This window comes from Nannospalax galili, unplaced genomic scaffold, assembly GCF_000622305.1.
Source record: "Nannospalax galili isolate Female #2095 unplaced genomic scaffold, S.galili_v1.0 scaffold140, whole genome shotgun sequence".
Lineage (NCBI taxonomy): Eukaryota > Metazoa > Chordata > Mammalia > Rodentia > Spalacidae > Nannospalax > Nannospalax galili.
This window is the reverse complement of record NW_008352267.1, coordinates 15,727,907-15,744,597: the sequence shown is the minus strand read 5'-3', so window position 1 is coordinate 15,744,597 and position 16,691 is coordinate 15,727,907. Positions and strand designations below refer to the sequence as shown.

At 43.6% G+C, this 16,691-nt stretch overlaps 1 protein-coding gene across 2 annotated transcripts in view; it reads left to right on the top strand.

Annotated features, from left to right (window-relative positions):
• The window catches only part of Thsd1 (thrombospondin type 1 domain containing 1), a 34,996-nt gene extending 19,625 nt beyond the window's left edge, over positions 1–15,371 (top strand). Inside the window, exons 3-4 of one of the 2 annotated variants that reach the window (XM_029554095.1) lie at positions 4,245–4,403; positions 13,630–15,371. In XM_029554095.1, the coding sequence (XP_029409955.1) occupies positions 4,245–4,403; positions 13,630–14,999 (1,529 nt within the window). In that variant the 3' untranslated portion in view covers positions 15,000–15,371. The remainder of the gene's footprint in view (positions 1–4,244; positions 4,404–13,629) is intronic. The other variant, XM_008849126.3, reaches the window with a different exon arrangement.
• Positions 15,372–16,691: the final 1,320 nt, after the last annotated feature.

Genomic DNA, 16,691 nt, shown 5'->3' with positions numbered 1-16,691 from the left:
TTGATTATCGATTATCAGTGCTCTCAATTTGCGTCTGCCTGAAAAGATTATTTTTCCTTTATTTTTGAGAGCTACTATTTACTGAGTGTGGAATTCTTTAGAGATGCGACTTTACTTCTGTACAGTTTCAAATCCGCTGTATTTATCAGAGTCTGATCCTAGGATCCACATATGAGGGAGAACATATGTCCCCTTAACATTTCTTATAGTGAAGACTTGTTGATTATCAGTGCTCTCAATTTGCGTCTGCCTGAAAAGATTATTTTTCCTTTATTTTTGAGAGCTACTATTTACTGAGTGTGGAATTCTTTAGAGATGCGACTTTACTTCTGTACAGTTTCTGATGAGAAATCCGCTGCAGTTCTCACCTTTATTTTTCAGTGTGTTGTTTTCTTTCTCCCAATTCCAAGCCACAGCCATGAAAAGTTCCTGTTTGGTTTTAGTTTTCAGAAGTTTGAATATTATGTGTCTACATTATTTATTTGATATTTTATTTATTTAATTTGTGCTTTATGTGTATGAGTGTTTTGCCTGCATGTATGTAAGTGCACCACATGCATGCAATAACTATGAAAGCCAGAAAAGGGTGTTGGCTCCCCTGGAACTGGAGTTAAGGATGATTGTTAGTTGCCATGTGGGTGCTGGGAACCAAACCTGGAGCCCTTTGCAAGAGCAGCCAGTGCTCTTAACTACAGAAACATCTCTCCAGCCCCGTTTGATGTTTTTTAAAAAATTATGTGTGTGGGGGGAGGGGAGGGGTTATGTGCACATGAGTGCAGGTATCCCTGGAGGCCAGAAGTGTCAGATCCCCTTGGAGCTGGAGTTATAGGCGGTTGTGAGTTGCCTGATGTGGGTGTGCACTTAACTGCTGAGCCATCTCTCCAGATCTTATATTTCTTTGATTTAAATATTTTTTAGTTATTTATTTAATGTGTGTGTGTGTGTGTGTGTGTGTGTGCAACCATGAACACTGCCACAGAAGGTCAGAGGACAACTTGTGGGAGTCAGTTCTCTCCTTCTCTATGTGTCCTGCAGTTTGAACTCAGACTGTCAGGCTTGGCAGCAGGTGCATTTACTGACTGAGCTATTGTACTGGGCTCTTAACATTTTTTCCTCCTATTTATTTATTTATTTATTTACTTATTTTATGTGTATGAGTTGTTTGGATCCCCTGGAACTGGAATTACAGATGGTTGCTAGCTGCCATGTGGGTGCTGGGAACCAAACCTGAGTCCTCTGCAAGAGCAGGTCTTAACTGTTGAGCCATCTGTCTAGTCTCCCTTACTGTTTTAAAAACATTATTTATTTATTATTATTGCCTGTTTGTATACGTTATAGGGGGGCATTTGTACCATACTGCAGGTTTGGAGGTCAGAGGACAAGTTTGTGAAGTCTGTTCTCTCCATCTTTATGTCAGTTCTGGGACTGAACTGTTACCCGGCTTGCATGGCAAGTGCCTTTGCCCACCAAGCCACCTTCTGGAGCCAGGTTTCTCCATGTTTTTGTTTGGATTTTTTGTTGTTATTTGTATTTTCTCTGCTTGGCATTTGCTGAGCATCTAGAGTCTGCCATTTAGTATCTTTCATTAATTTGGACAGTTTTAAGACATTGTCTTTACAAACATTTTTTCTGTCCTATTCGCTCTTCTCCTGGAATTCCAGTTACATGTTCAAAGGACTATCAGATTTCTCCCACAGGTACCCACAGTTATTCAGTCTTGTTACCTTAGCTTATTTTTCTGCTGTAAATAACAGAATATCTGAGCCTATATCATTTGTAAAGAACAGAGGTTTATTTTCAGTTCTAGAAGTTGGAAATCCAAAGTCAAGGAGACTGCCTCTGCTGTGTCATCAGATGCCAGCATTAATCATTCATGAGGGCAGAATCTTTAGGACCTAAACACTTCTCATTTAGGTCTTACCTCCCAGTCCTTGTGGATGGGGGTGGGGGTGTCACAGTCCTAGCATTTGCTTTGGGGCACATAGTCTACTGAGAGTACTCTTTCTGTTTCCATGTTAGTCACTTCTAGTTACCTATACTCACTCACATTTATTGTTCCTTTCTTCAAGTGTGTTGAACCTACCAGGAGGCTGTAGAAGGCGTTTTTTTAAAAAAAAAATCTGTGCTATTGGGTTTTTATAATTCCTTTTTTGTTGTTATTGTTGTTGTGGTATTTATTTATTTATTTGTTTATTTATTCATTTATTTATTTAGAGACAGGGTCTCATTATGTCGCCCTGACGACAGGCCTGGAACTCACTATGTAGACCAGACTAATCTCGAATTCACAGAGATCCTCCTGTCTTTGCTTCCTGAGTGCTGGGATTAAAGGCATGCACCACCACATCTGACTTGGGTTTTTATAATTCTAACATCTCCATTTGGCTCTTCAACTTATAGTGCTGTTGAAAATTTTTCATCTGTTTATGCATTTTATTTGATTGAATTTAACATATTAGTCTTAACTATTTAAAATTTTCTTTCTATATATGTAATGTCTGGGTCATCTCTGAGTCTGGTTTTATTGATTATTTTGTCTCTTGAATTTTATTTTTTCCTTGCTTTTCTGTGCATCTCAGAATTATTGTTTAAAAGCTGGAAATCATGTTTGGAACTCTAGACTCTGAGGTAAGTATTATTTAATCCTGGAAATGAGTGTACCTCTGCTTTCTTTAGGCTTTTTTGTGGGTTTTGGGTTAAAGTGATGAGGAATTGAACCATGTTTGAGTTGTTCCTGTTGCTACAGCTACCTTCAGTGCATCTCAGATTTCAGTATTCTCCAGTGTTACTTTGTGGTGAGGATAAACATTGCATTACTAAAGGGGTTTTCCTCATGCCTCTATTCCACCTTCATTTATAGTCTTAAACCTGCATGGCAGATGGTTTTTTTAAATTATTATATTTGTGTGTGTGTTTAAATTATTATATTTGTGTGTGTGTGTGTGTGTGTGTGTGTCTGTCTGTCTGTCTGTCTGTCTGTCTATGTAGAGGTCAGAGGACAACTTGCAGGACTTGGTTTTCTCCTTCCACCTTGTGGATTCTGGGAATTGAACTCAGATCATAAGGCTTGGTGGCAAGTACTCTTCCTGCTGAACCATCTTGCCAACCCTCAGATAAGTTTCACCTCTAGCTCTAGCTTCTCTTCAGACACTGGGGTGTTGGTATTTGCTACTTGGTATACACTAACCTGGTAAGGGGAAGTCATTCTTGTGTGCTGATTCTACCTCATCTGAGGCTAGTGCTGCGTCTCTGAGTCTCAGGGATGAGGCAGCACTTCTTTTTGGTCCACTACAGTGGTGGAAGGCCTCTAACAGTGGGTGGGTCCAGGACATTTCCAGCTCTCCCCAAAGGGGCAAGGCATTTTCTCTTTCCATTCTATGGCAGCAGTTGCTATCTTTTCCTCAGTGGTTGAGGCTATTATTCTGTAGAGGACATGGAGGGAAGGATTTAAGGTGCAGTGTCTATTCCCTCTTTAGATATGCACCATGAAGAGGCTTTGTCTAGTCTTAGATTTGACCTCAGTCTTTTCGGTAAGATCCCTAGAGAAGAGCCTGCAAGTGGGTACAAATTTCTCCTATTACATTCCTCCTAGGGGCTTTGTGTTCTCATCATACCCTTTCAGCAATTCATTACATCGTTATATGTGTTCTTCCAACCAGCTTGTGTGGGTGGGTCCTGGAATCTGTCCCAGGCAGACAAGTGTTGCAGCCCCTCTTTCCTTGGAGGACTGCCTTTCCTTTTATTACAGGCTGGTCTGTTGCCCTGTGATCTCAGCTCTCTGGTGGGTTATAAGAAGGCAAAGCTTTGGCAAAGATTTTTAAAATAATTTTATTTATTATTTTTATTTTATGCATATGAGTGTATTGTCTGCATGTAGGTAAGTACACCCATGTTGTGCAATGCCCACGGACGTCAGAAGAGGGTGTTGGATCCCCTGGAACTGGAGTTACAGACAGTTGTTAGCTGTCATGTGGGTGCTCAGAACTGAACTTGGGTCCTCTGCAAGAGCAGCCAATGTTTTTAACCATTGAGCCATCTCTCCAGCTCCTGGCAAAGATTTTATAGATTTTACAACTTCTGTTTTAAGGTTTGGACCAATACTCCAGCTTTTTGCATCTCCGAGAATATTTTTGCTTACTGACTTTTTAAGACTGGGGAGTTGAGTTTTGCTGCTTCATTTGGGTGCAGTTCACTACTGATTCTCAGATGAACTAGCACTAAAAACCTGACTTATGTCTTTGCAGAAACTTGGGGACCGTGGCAGCCATGGAGCCAGTGTAGCGCCACATGTGGGGATGGTGTCAGAGAGCGTCACCGTGTGTGTCTCACTTCCTTCCCCTCTAGACCTGGCTGCCCTGGAATGTCCTCAGAGACCTCTTTGTGCTCCCTGGAGGACTGTGCTGGTAGGTATTCTTGCTTTCTTTGGGGTCTCTTCTCAGAGCCTTCATCAGCAGGAATGTTAAGCCCGGGGCTGACTGACTGTCACCACTCTGTGCTCAGTAGATGCTTACTGCTCTGATCGCCATAGGCTGTTCTAGCTTTGTGCTTATTAGTGTGTAAGAGTATCTTACTGGGGGAGTATCTCACTAATAAGATGATGGAATTTAACACTGGAAGTGAGAGAAGCAACAAACGAAGATGGCTAAAGATTCAAACATTAAATAATTTAAAAAATACAAACAGAGTTGGGGGAGAAAGTTGCAGGGATCAGTTTACTCCTTGCACCATGTGGGTCCTGGTGATGGAACTCAGGCCATCAGGTTTGGCAGCCAGTGTCTTCATCATACTCAGCCATCTTGCTGGCACCCAGAACATTTTCTTTTCAGGCGGGGTCTCACTCTGTAGCCCAGGCTGGCCTTGAACTTGTCATCCTGCCTCAGCCTCCTAAGTGCTAGAATTACAGGTGTGCCACCGTGCCCAGCTTGTTATTATTTTCCCTTTGTGTCTTTCTCACATTAAAACAAAACAAAACAAAAAACTGTGGTAAAACATCTTTCTTAAATTTTTCCCCCTCTCATCCCAGAGAATGCCTAAGGGGACTATGTAGACCGTTGATTGTCAAAATGAAGCAAGACATGTTGTCTTTCTCTTTTAATGACCAAGGTTTATTTGTTACCACTCTTATCTTGGAGGAGGAGGTGGGGCTATCTCTTCCTGCCTTCATCCAGGGACTGGACTTCCGTGCATTTTCTAAGTGTCATCAAGGTTCACTATGACAGTCACTCAAAGGGTGTTTGATGTGAGTGGTCCATGGACATGATGGCTCTCTTGAGCTAGGTTTGCTTCAGTTGTGGAACCAACACCACACTTACTCACCATTAACAGTGATGAAGAACCCTTACCTTTCCCACCTTCTGATGGACAGCCTGGCTGGTTGGCCAGTGTTTGCTTTGGTTCTGACCTGTAATAAAGTCTCTCTGTCAAGGCACACAGTCTTCTACTCTGTAATTCCAGGTGAAAAGGCCATCCTTAGTTCCTTGTCCCTCAGGAGGATCAGGAGGAATTAGGTACAGTTCTTTGTTCAGATTCTGGAGAACCTTTTAGCCAAAGCCACAGGTACCTGGCAGCATCTCAGCCAGTGTCCTCATCTGTGGCCTAGAAAATCCTTCTTATTGTCTTTCTAGCCAATGCCATAGGACTTGCTCCCTTTCTTTTAGTATCTTGAGAAACTTCATTCTTTTTTTTTGTGTTCTTATTGCAACCTCAGCCTAGGCTCTTCTTTTAGCCCTTAGAACCATCTTCTTTCATATATCCTGAGCCTTATTCTGGGCCTATTCTTTCTTCATATGTATTTCAGTATTTTCTAAGGTCCGCTTATCTGTCTACTCATTTCTTTGCAAACCCTCTTTTCTTTCCTCAGCTCCTTACTTTTTAAAATATTTAAAAATTTATTATTTGTTTATATTTTATGTGCATGAATGTTTTGCCTACATGCATGAAGGTGCACCTCTGTGAAGGCCAGAAGATGGCATCAGATTTCCTGGAACTGGAGTTACAGACAGTTGCTAGTCACCGTGTAGGTGCGGGGAACTGAACCCAGGTCCTCTAGGAGTGCACTAGTGCTCTTAACCATTGGGCTATTTCTCTAGCCCCTTCTTAGCTTCTTTCTTGCATGTAACTTTTTTTTTTCAAATACACCTCATCTTTTCAATTCTGAGATGCCACATTGTATTAGGTCTTCTATCCAGAGTTCCTTGATGCTCAAATGAACTTAAAGTTAATTGCCAGTGGCTTCTTTCAAAAGTAGAACAGTAGCCTTCTATTGACCTCCTGCTGTATGTCAACACTTTATATGAATTCTAGAAGTAGGTGTTATTGTGTTGGTTTCAAATCTCAAGGGCTTACTGCTTGCCAGACATTTTCCTAAGTGACTTGTATATCTGATGTAGGGATAGCTATCCCTGCATCTCTGGGTTACTTATCTATAGATTCAACTAACTGGGTAGAATGTATTCATAAAAGAAATTGTATCTGCACTGAACATGTACAGATATTTTTTCTTTATTCTTACATTTGAAAAATTGTGTGTGTGTATGCTGTGGTATGTGTGTAGAGGTCAGAGGACAACGTGAAAGAGTTTTTTTCTCTCTTTTCATCCTGTGATAGAACTCAGGTTGTCAGGGTCTATGGCAAATGCTCTTATCTACTGAGTCATCATGCCGACCTTAGGCATTTTCTTTTCTTTTGTAAAAAAAGTATTTTATTTATTATTTTTAATTTTTTATGTGTATGAGTGTATTGCTTACATGTATGTAGGTGTACCCGTGTCATGCAGTGCCTGAGGAGGTTAAAAGAAGGTGTTGGATTCCCTGGAACTGGAGCTACAGTCTGCTGTTAGTCACCATGTGGATGCTGGGAAATCAAACCAAGGTCTTCTGCAAGAGTAACCAGTGCTTTTCACTGATGAGCCATCTCTCTAGTCCCCCTTACACATTTTTCTTATCATTACTCTGTAAACAATGTGCTATGACAACTAATTACATAGTATTTACATTATACTAGGTGTTATGAGTAACCTAAAAAATGCAAGAGGATATGTTTGGGTCTATGCATGTCCTACACCATTTTATAGATGCCTGCAGAGTCTGATGTTCCCAGGGGTCCTGGAACCAATCCCCACATATTAAGTGAAGACTATATGCTCTCATCTCCACATTTCAGATGAGAACTCTGGGGCATGGAGGTGACCTGCCCAAAGTCACAAAATGAGGAATCAAGGAGATTAGTGCTGACTCCATAATAAGCAGCTTCAATACTTTGCCTTTATAATTCAAGCCAATGTGGCTTTCTGGAAGAAGCATCTTTCTGGACGAATAACTGCAACTGGCAATCATTTTGAGGAAATATGATTTTATTTCATGTTCTGGCATCTTAATTCTGTCATATTGGGTAGGGTCTGGTCTTAAGACAAGTTAAGTGCTAAAAACAGCCCTGTTTGCACACCGAGGGCTTGAGACAAATGCTTAGTTGAATAAAATGGTCCTTCTAAGTATTCTCTTCCTGTTCTGTTTGCCACTTCTCAGAGATGTAAAGATCTGTTTAGTATCAGGGGGATCTCCGACACTTTAGGTAACTCAGGAGGGATTAGATGGGGTAGGAATGGACTAGGCCAGCAACTCTTCTCCAGCGTGGTTTTCAGAGCTGCCAATCAGGGAAGATAACAGAACTAAGAGCATTTTGTGAAGTGTTCTAGGAGCACTCCTTCACTCTGTGATCAGTAGCAGCTGCCAGTGAAAGAAGCAATAACGCAGGGAACAAAGCTTTCACCACCTTTTTTCACTGGTTTGGGGACCCAGAGTTTTGTTTGGTTTTAGAAGAATTTTTATGCCAATGTCTGAGTGTAGCTATGCATTAATTTGGTCTCTTGTTCAACAAGAGAGTAGGATCCCATTGCTATGGTAGGCACGTTTCATCTGGTATAATGGTGATCATTTTGCTATTATTCTTTTAAATAATGAATGAATTAAACTAATGTTTATTGGCTACTAACTATGTGCAAGTTACAGTGAACTCTTGATTGGTATTTGAAGTATATTGAATTTACTTATAAGACATATCCTTTTCATGAAGGGGCTTATGATTTAGTAGCCTCGAAGATACAGAAAGAAGCATAATACAATATAAAGCCTGAACTGATAGAAGTACCCACATCTTTCTATGGAGACTCACAGGGTGATCATCCATGCTGGCAAGAATTCAGTTCTTAGAGCAGGTGATATTTAAGCTGCAGTTTGAGAGCTGAGACTGTACCATCCAGGTGAATGAGATAGGCAAGGGACTTTTATTAAAGGAACAGTAACCGAAGGCATGAAAAAACATGAAAGTCTGCAAATAGTTCACTGTGGCTAGAAGATGGTGTGCCAGGAGGAGGGGAAGAACAAGGCCAGGTAGATAGGGGCCAGGACCTAATGGGCCTGAAAGGTGTGGACCTTTCTTTTAGAGGGATCTCTGGCTGTAATGTGGATACAAATAAAAAGAACGGGTGTAGCAAAGAAGTACCTGTGAATTTTTCAGTGACTAAGAGAAACTCAAGTAGTGGCATAGGGATGCAGGGAGGGGGGAATGCCAAACCTCTGGATGTGGCACATGGCAGACAGGCATAAAGAATGAAAGCCAGGATTCTAGTACAAACCACTGCATAGCCTATGGTACCATAGTCCCTTAAGATTAGGTTATCAGGAGAAAGCACAGGTTCGGGGGAGGATGATAAAGGGCTAGGGATGTAGCTCAGAGATAAGAGCAATTAGATGTGTGATTCCCTGGATTCAGCCCCTAGAAGGACATCAGATATAGACAGTCATGGTTCAAAGTTCATGCTTTTTTCTATAAACCAATGAAGTGAGTGTTATCATTGAAAGAAGTGGGAGAGTTGAAAGAGGTACCTAATGGTAGACAGTACCATAGGCTGAGCTATACATTTGGCTATTAAGAGGTCTTTGTGATGGTGGGGAGAACCGTTTCATTGCAGTACTGGGGACAGTTTGCAGTAGACAGAGATGAGCAGTATGTCAGTAAGTGTGGCGCCCTTTCTGGTAAGCACAGCTGGGAAGAGAAGCAGTAAGATTGGCTGGGGCTATGCAAGGGCTGGAGAAGTGTCTTTTTAAGGTCAGAAGAGCTTGCATGTGTTTCTGTGCTGAGAAAAAGGAGCTGCACAGAAAAGCCTGGGGATGATTGGTCAGAGGGATGACCCTTTGGGAAGGATGGCATAGAGAGCATTTGTGGGTGGACTCACATTTTTTAGGAGGACATTTGTTCCCCTGTTTGTGTGAGAAAGACACCAACAGAGATGCAGCTGATACTGTGTTTATGGGGACAGGGAGGATGGCAGAAGAGGCTGGATTCATATTACCCAATGGCTTTTAATTGTTTGTGATCCATCAGGCTGCTGAGGAAGCAGATTGGGCAGAGGGCTTGAGGAAATGATGAATTGAAAGCTGGCATTTTAGGGGACTAGAGAGTTGCTTAAAACCCCCTGCAGAGACTTTATAGGATGCTGAGGTTGGATACTGTGAATATGCAGAGGCACTGGACTGCAAAGCCATGTGATTGTTTTTTCTCTGCCAGTACTCATGACTGGGTATAGCAGCTGAGAATTCACCTGCCTAAGTTTGTTTAGGAAGGACTTTTGCTTCAGTGTAGTGGTGGGAGTGTAGCTTAGCCATAGAAGTCCAGAGAGTTGAGGTATTAAAGACATTGGGTTCAGCAGTGATCATAGGTGTGAGTTGATTAGGACCAGAAGTGAGGGCAGGAGGAAGCTGGCATTAGGAAGAAAGAGAGGGATGGAGAACTGGACGTCTCAGTGAGTTTGAATGATACAGTATGGAACCACAGATGGATGAGACAGGTAGATACTTGATCTTAGCCAAAAGGCCCAAAAGTGATAGAGGTAGACATAGCTAGAGAGTGGGCCATGGAGGTTAAGACTGCAGAAGAAAGAGTCTAGAGTTGTAGCTCAGTGGTAGAATGTTTGACTAACATGAATGAGATCCCAGATTTGATCCTCAGCAGTGAAAAAAAAATCCTGGAAAAAGAGTGGCTGTAGACAGTGGCAAAGTCCCGTGAATTGGATAGATCCTGAAGTTGCTGGAATGGCCTTAGCTCTGGGGATGGCAAGGAAGACTGGGGCCCAAGTGCTGGAGAGATTCAGATCTGTGTGTGTGGAGGGGTGCTGGGAGATAATGGTGGGAGAGGTGGCAGAAAGGTGATCTAGATGGTGGTATGGACATCAGTGGAGTAGAAGTTTCATGACAGTGGGGAATGAGACTGGGGACACACTCTGCTGCTGACTCTATTTGCTTGTAAAGAACTATGTGTAAGGACTGGAGAGATGACTCTGGTTAAGAGCATGTATTAGTCAGGGTTCTCTAAAGGAATAGAACTGATAGAATGAATCTACATATGTATTAAAAGGGGATTTATTAGATTGGCTTATACAGTATGGTCCAGGAAGTCCAGCAATGGCTGTCTCACACTGGAGAGGTTCAGTCTACAGGCTAGATGTCCCAGCAGTCCCAAACTGAGAATCCGGTAGTTGCTCAGTCTACAGACTGGATGTCTCAACATTTTCAATCTGGTGCTGAAGGCATGGAGGATTCTTGAGGATCTTTTGGTGTTCAGTCTGTGTTGGAAGCCTGAAAAAGCGGGTTCTACTCTTAGTGAAGGAATGCTGCAGCAATAGGATAGATGAACTTGCCAGCAAGCATGAAGACAAGCATGAAGGCGAGCAGGCATGAAGGTGAGCAGGCATGAAGGCGAGGCCTTCTTCCTTGTCCTTTTATCTGGGCTGCCCACTTAGGGTGGGTCATCCTGATTCAGATAATCTGATTTAAAATATCCCTCATTGGAGTGCCTAGTGACTTTAGTTGATTCCAGATCCAGTCAACCTGACAACCAAGATTAGTTATCACAAGTCCACCCCTTGTCAACTTGACATCTTATGTCATGCTTAATTTCCAAATGAAATCAATAGCAAGGTCATAATTCTGCCTAACATGATATAACTATCCCATGTACAATTGCAAACACATTATATTTTTTAGAGTAGGTGGCAGAGTTCCTTGAGGAATGTTAATCTTTTAGTGTCTCATAACTTAGTAAAGTTATAAAATCTATGATAATATAGATTTACAACACTTAACCACTGATATTATCTTAATTGATATTACATTATATGATAAAAAATAAAGGAAAGTGGGCTGAAGAGATGGCTCATCGGTTAAGAGCACTGACTGCTCTTGCAGAGAAGCCAGGTTTGATTCCCAGCGCCCACATGGCAGCTATGAACTGTCCTTAACTCCAGTTCCAGGGGAATCCAAAGCCCTCTTTTGACCTCCACGGCATTGCACAACACGGGTGCACTCACATACATGCAGGCAATACACTCATAAAATAAAAATAATGTTTTTTTTAAAAAGGAAAGAAAACACACATATCTGCATAATGTATGTGTGTATATGCCAGAACATGTTCTTAACAAAATAGGACGGAAACACTCATGTCAGTTCAATCCTTGTTTCTGTAACTGGTCACAGGGCTTTAGCTGGAATTTATAACTACCTTTCTCTACTACCCATTCTGTATTTCCTCCACCCTCAGGGAGCACCTTAGCAGGTCTTGGCTCTCTCCCTGGATGGGTGACCCACACATTCATCCCTGGGGTCTGGGCCATTTGCCTGGATTGGATTGTTACAGTTTCCCATTGCCCTTCCTCACAGGACATGGTAATACCAAGAGATACTCTCAAGAATCACCAACAGTCTGGACATAATCTGCCTTACCTCCATTGTGGAGAAGCAGTCTAGTTTCTCTTGGTAGTCTGGATCAATCACTCCTAAAACTGTTATTCCTGGTCGGGCATGGTGGTGTACACCTTTTATCTCAGCACTTGGGAGGCAGAGGCAGGTGGATCTCTGTGCGTCGTTCAAGGCCAGCCTGGTCTATATGGTGAGTTCCAGGCCCCACCCCCACCCACAAAAAACTTATTTCTGGGGTTGGAGAGATGGCTCAGTGGTTAAGAGCACTGGCTGCTTTTGCAGAGGACTCAGGTTAGATTCCCAGCACCTACATGGTGGCTAACAAATGTTCATAACTCCAGTTCCAGGGATTCAAGGCCTCCTTCTGACCTCTGCAGTCATTGCCAAGGCAGGAACTCAAGGCAAGAACTTAGAGGCAGGAACGGAAGCACAGACCATGGAGGCATGTTGTTTACTGGCTTTCTCTCTCGGGCTCATGTTCAGCTACCTTTCTGATTTTTTTTTGTTTGTTTGTTTCTGTTTCTTTTTTAAAAATATTTTATTTAGCCAGGTGTGGTGGTGCACGCCTTTAATCCCAGAACTTGGGAGGCAGAGGCAGGCAGATCTCTGTGAGTTCAAGGCCAGCCTGGTCTACATAGTGAGACCAGGGAGACTTTGTTTCAAAAGGGCCAAAATAATAATAATAAAATAAATAAATAAATAAATAAATAAATAAATAAAATATTTTTATTATTTTTATTTTATGTGTGTGAGTGTATTGCCTGCATGTGTGTAAGTACACTGGTGTTGGCAGTGTTGGAGCCTTTGGAACCAGAGTTATAGACAACTGTTAGCCATGATATTGGTGCTGGGAATCGAACCTAGTTCCTCTGCAAGAGCAGCCAGTGCTCTTAAACACTGAGCCAACTCTCCAGCCCCTCAGCTGTCTTTCTTATACAACCCAGATTTGCCTGCCCACACGTCCCACAGAGGGCTGGATCCTCTTACATCAATTCAAATCAAAAAAGTACCCCACAGACATGCCCACAGGCCAACCCGATGAAGGAAATTCCTCAATTGAGGTTCCTTCTTTCCAGGTGTGACAAAATGAAAACCATGATTAATCATCACGGAGCTCTTGCTGTTCTTGCAGAGGTCTGGAGTTCAGTTCCCAGCACCCATCTCAAGGCAGCTCACAACTGCCTGTAACTCCAGCTCCAAGGGATCTGAGCCCTCTTCTGGCCTCTGAGAGTTCTTGCACATGAACACCCCCCACACACATACACACATAAAACTAAATAAATCTTTTAAAAAGAGAGGTAAGTGTAACACCTCCTACCTGAAAGGGTTGGAGAAAGCTGCACCCTGTGAAATGGACAGGCCTTGGATAAGGCAAGGAGGCTACATGGACTTCCCTCTGAAGGGAAGTTAAGTATGAGGAGTCTGTAATCCTCTAGAGAACAGTAGAAAGGCACAAGGGGAGGAGTGGGAGCAGGCTGAGTAGGTGAAGCACAGAGTAAGACTGAAGAAAAAAGAGAACAGGTGCCTGGAAGGACTTGAAAAGTAGGCAGTAACCACAGGGGAAGTGCTGAGGTCAGTTGGCCATCATTGGCAGGAGCCTAGTGAGCACAGCGTGTCTTGCTTGTTGCTTTCCTGTCCCCCTCCCTTTTGTGGTCCCAGATTTTTGCAGCATTTTCTCTTTACTGGTCACCTTTTTGCCAGCTTGTTTACCATGCTGCTGTTAGCAGAGATCCATTTGTAAGCATGATTCCAAGTCTTTGGTTCTCCCTCCTCCTTAATTGCTGTGATAATTGGAGCAACTAACTTAGAGGCGGTAAAATCATGCAGAGAAATCCATACACAAAAATACATTTATTTTCACTTTTTTTCCTCTTAGTTTTCAGGCCTTTAGGCCCCTCACCTCTTCCGCCCCAGGGTCCAGTGAAGTCCAACAATATCGTGACTGTCTCGGGGATATCTCTGTGCTTGTTCATTATCGTCGCTACAGTGCTCATCACTCTCTGGAGGAGGTTCGGCAGGTCCCCCAAATGTAGCACTCCTGCTCGACACAACTCCATCCACTCTCCTGGCTTCCGGAAGAACTCGGATGAGGAGAACATCTGCGAACTGAGCGAGCAGCGGGGGAGCTTCTCCGATGACGGGCCAGGGGGAAGTCCAGGAGACACGGGCATCCCTCTGACCTACAGGCGCAGCACGCCAGTGACTCCAGAGGACGAGGCCTCTGGGAGTGAGAGCTTTCAGTCCACCGCCCAAAAGATCATCCCACCCCTGTTCAGCTACCGCCTAGCCCAGCAGCAGCTAAAGGAGATGAAGAAGAAAGGGCTGACCGAGACCACCAAGGTATACCACGTGTCTCAGAGTCCGCTGACCGACACTGCAGTGGATGCTGCTGCCAGCGCCCCCTTGGACCTGGAAAGCCCGGAAGAAGCAGCAGCAAGCAAGTTCCGGATCAAGTCTCCTTTTCTGGACCAGCCGGTGGCGAGTGCAGGGGACCGGCCCCCCTCCAGGCTGGATTTCAGCGTGCCCCAGGCCAGCTGTGCCATCAGCCCCAGTCAGACCCTGATCCGGAAGTCACAGATGAGGCAGACTGGCGGGAGAGGGGGCTCGTCCGAGAGATGCCACTCCAGAAGTTCCCACTTCAGGAGGACGGCCAGTTTCCACGAAACCAAGCAGTCCCGGCCTTTCCGGGAGAGGAGCATGTCCACTCTGACCCCGCGCCAGGCTCCCACCTACGCTTCCAGGATGCGAACCTGGGACCAGGACGACAGGTGTAGGCCTCCTAGTCGGGGTGCGCATCTGCTTCCGGAGAAACCAGAGTCTTTCCAAGGGGCAGGTCGGACCGGCGGTCCCTTGAGCCCTCTCCCCAAATCCTACCCTGTAGGACAGCCCCCGAGGAAGCCAGACCTGGGGGACCGCCAGGCAGGATTAGTGGCAGGAACTGAGAAAACAGAACCTCACAGAGCACGAAGGGGACCGTCCCCCAGTCACAGGAGCGTCTCAAGGAAGCAGTCTTCCCCCAGTTTCCCCAAAGATAGGTACCAGAGGGTCAGTCCGCTGAGCCCTTCTCAGTGCAGAAAAGACAAGTGTCAGAGCTTCCCGTCTCACCCTGAGTTCGCCTTCTATGACAATACCTCATTTGGCCTCACAGAGGCCGAGCAGAGGATGCTGGATCTCCCAGGATACTTTGGCTCCAATGAAGAGGATGAAACCACGAGCACACTTAGTGTGGAGAAGCTGGTGATCTAGACCAAGAATCTGCCGGGAACTTTACCACCGCAGTCCCTTGCCCAGGCTCACGTTTTCCCTGTGAACTGCTTTGTGTAACTGTTTGTGTAATAGGACTGTGTGGGAAGTTGCTCACTCAGATGCGTGTATGCATGCGTTTTAGTTCATAAGGAAAAAGGTATTTATCCTGAACTTTCCCTTTTGTTACCCTTTTTCTATTCGCTTAGTAATACAAATAAAATTTAAAGAAAGGCAAATAGGGTTTGGTTTGCGGATGGAATTGAAAGAGAATGTGAATTGTGAGGATGAGGCACCTTGAACACTGTTTCCAATGTGGAACAGATATATGGAAGCCTCAACTAGTAAGAGGAGCTGGGGAGCTGGGACAAAGTTAATCTGGAGTCACAATGCTGAAATGAATTTTCTACTTTTTTTTTTTTTTTTGGTCTTTTTTGAGACAGGGTCTCCCTGTAGCCCAGCTGGCCTGACACTCATTATGTAGACCAGGCTAGCCTCAATCTCACAAAGATCCACCTGCCTCTGCCTCCCAAATGCTGGAACTAAAGGTGTGCACTACCACACCTGGCTTTGAAATGTATTTTGTAAATGTATATTTAATTTATTTTTTAAAAGTTTTTGTACACAGCACTCGGGAGGCAGAGGCCGGCGGATCTCTGTGAGTTCAAGGCCAGCCTGGTCTACATAGTGAGTTCCAGGACAGCTGGGGCTACAGGGAGATGCTGTCTCAAAAAGACAAAAAAAAAGTTTTCATACAAAGTAATGGATCATTATGACATTTCAAAAATAGGTGTCATTGTGCTTATCTCAGTCAGCCCCTACCTGCTGCTCTCCCAACCCTCCACTTTACTCCACTCCCACATAACCCCAACTCTGCTTTCATGTCACATGCCTTCTATTCTCTCTTGAATTACAAATTTTAAAGTTACACACATACAGTATGGAGCAGGTTTCATATTCATCTGTTAAGCTAATTATGAGCCTTCGAATATTATAGTATGTAGAAGTAACGATCTCATAATATATTTCAAAAGGAGTTCCAAGCCAGAGTTAGGTGATAGTTTAAAAGTTTTTTATTTTAATTTAAATTTGCACTAAGAGAGCCTATGTGGCTTGGCAAAATTATGTCACTTAATTCTGGTGTAGAGAAATAAACAGTGGTGACATGACTCAAAGTCAGGTAAAGGGGTTTTGCTGCCAAGCCTGATCAACCTGAGCTCGATCCCCAGAATCCACATGGTGGAAGGAGAGAATGGATTCCTACAAGTGGTCCCCTGACCTCTTTGTGTGTGCCATGGCATATACACACACAGTCAGACATACTGAATAGATAAAGGTAAAAGAGGAGTGAGCAATAACATCAACGTCTGATGTTCAGGAGGTGAGCCAAGTGAAGGCCTAGCCCTCATATTCCATGAAAGTAGTAAACATTTTAGAAAGGAAAGTGCTGTGTCCTAAAAAGCTAACTGCTGGGAAGTGGGCAGTGGGTGCTGGGTGAGGGGTGCTGCCTAGCACCAGCACGCTGATTGTGTGTTTTTGAAATAAATTGACTGCTGTGATTGCAAGGAACTCCTGAAGCTGGTACATGTTTGGTTTTTAAAAATATAACCATATCATGTTTTAAGAAAATGCATAGATTAATCTCAAGAAAGCAGGTAAGCTAATTTATGATTTTTACAATGTATGTTTAATTTG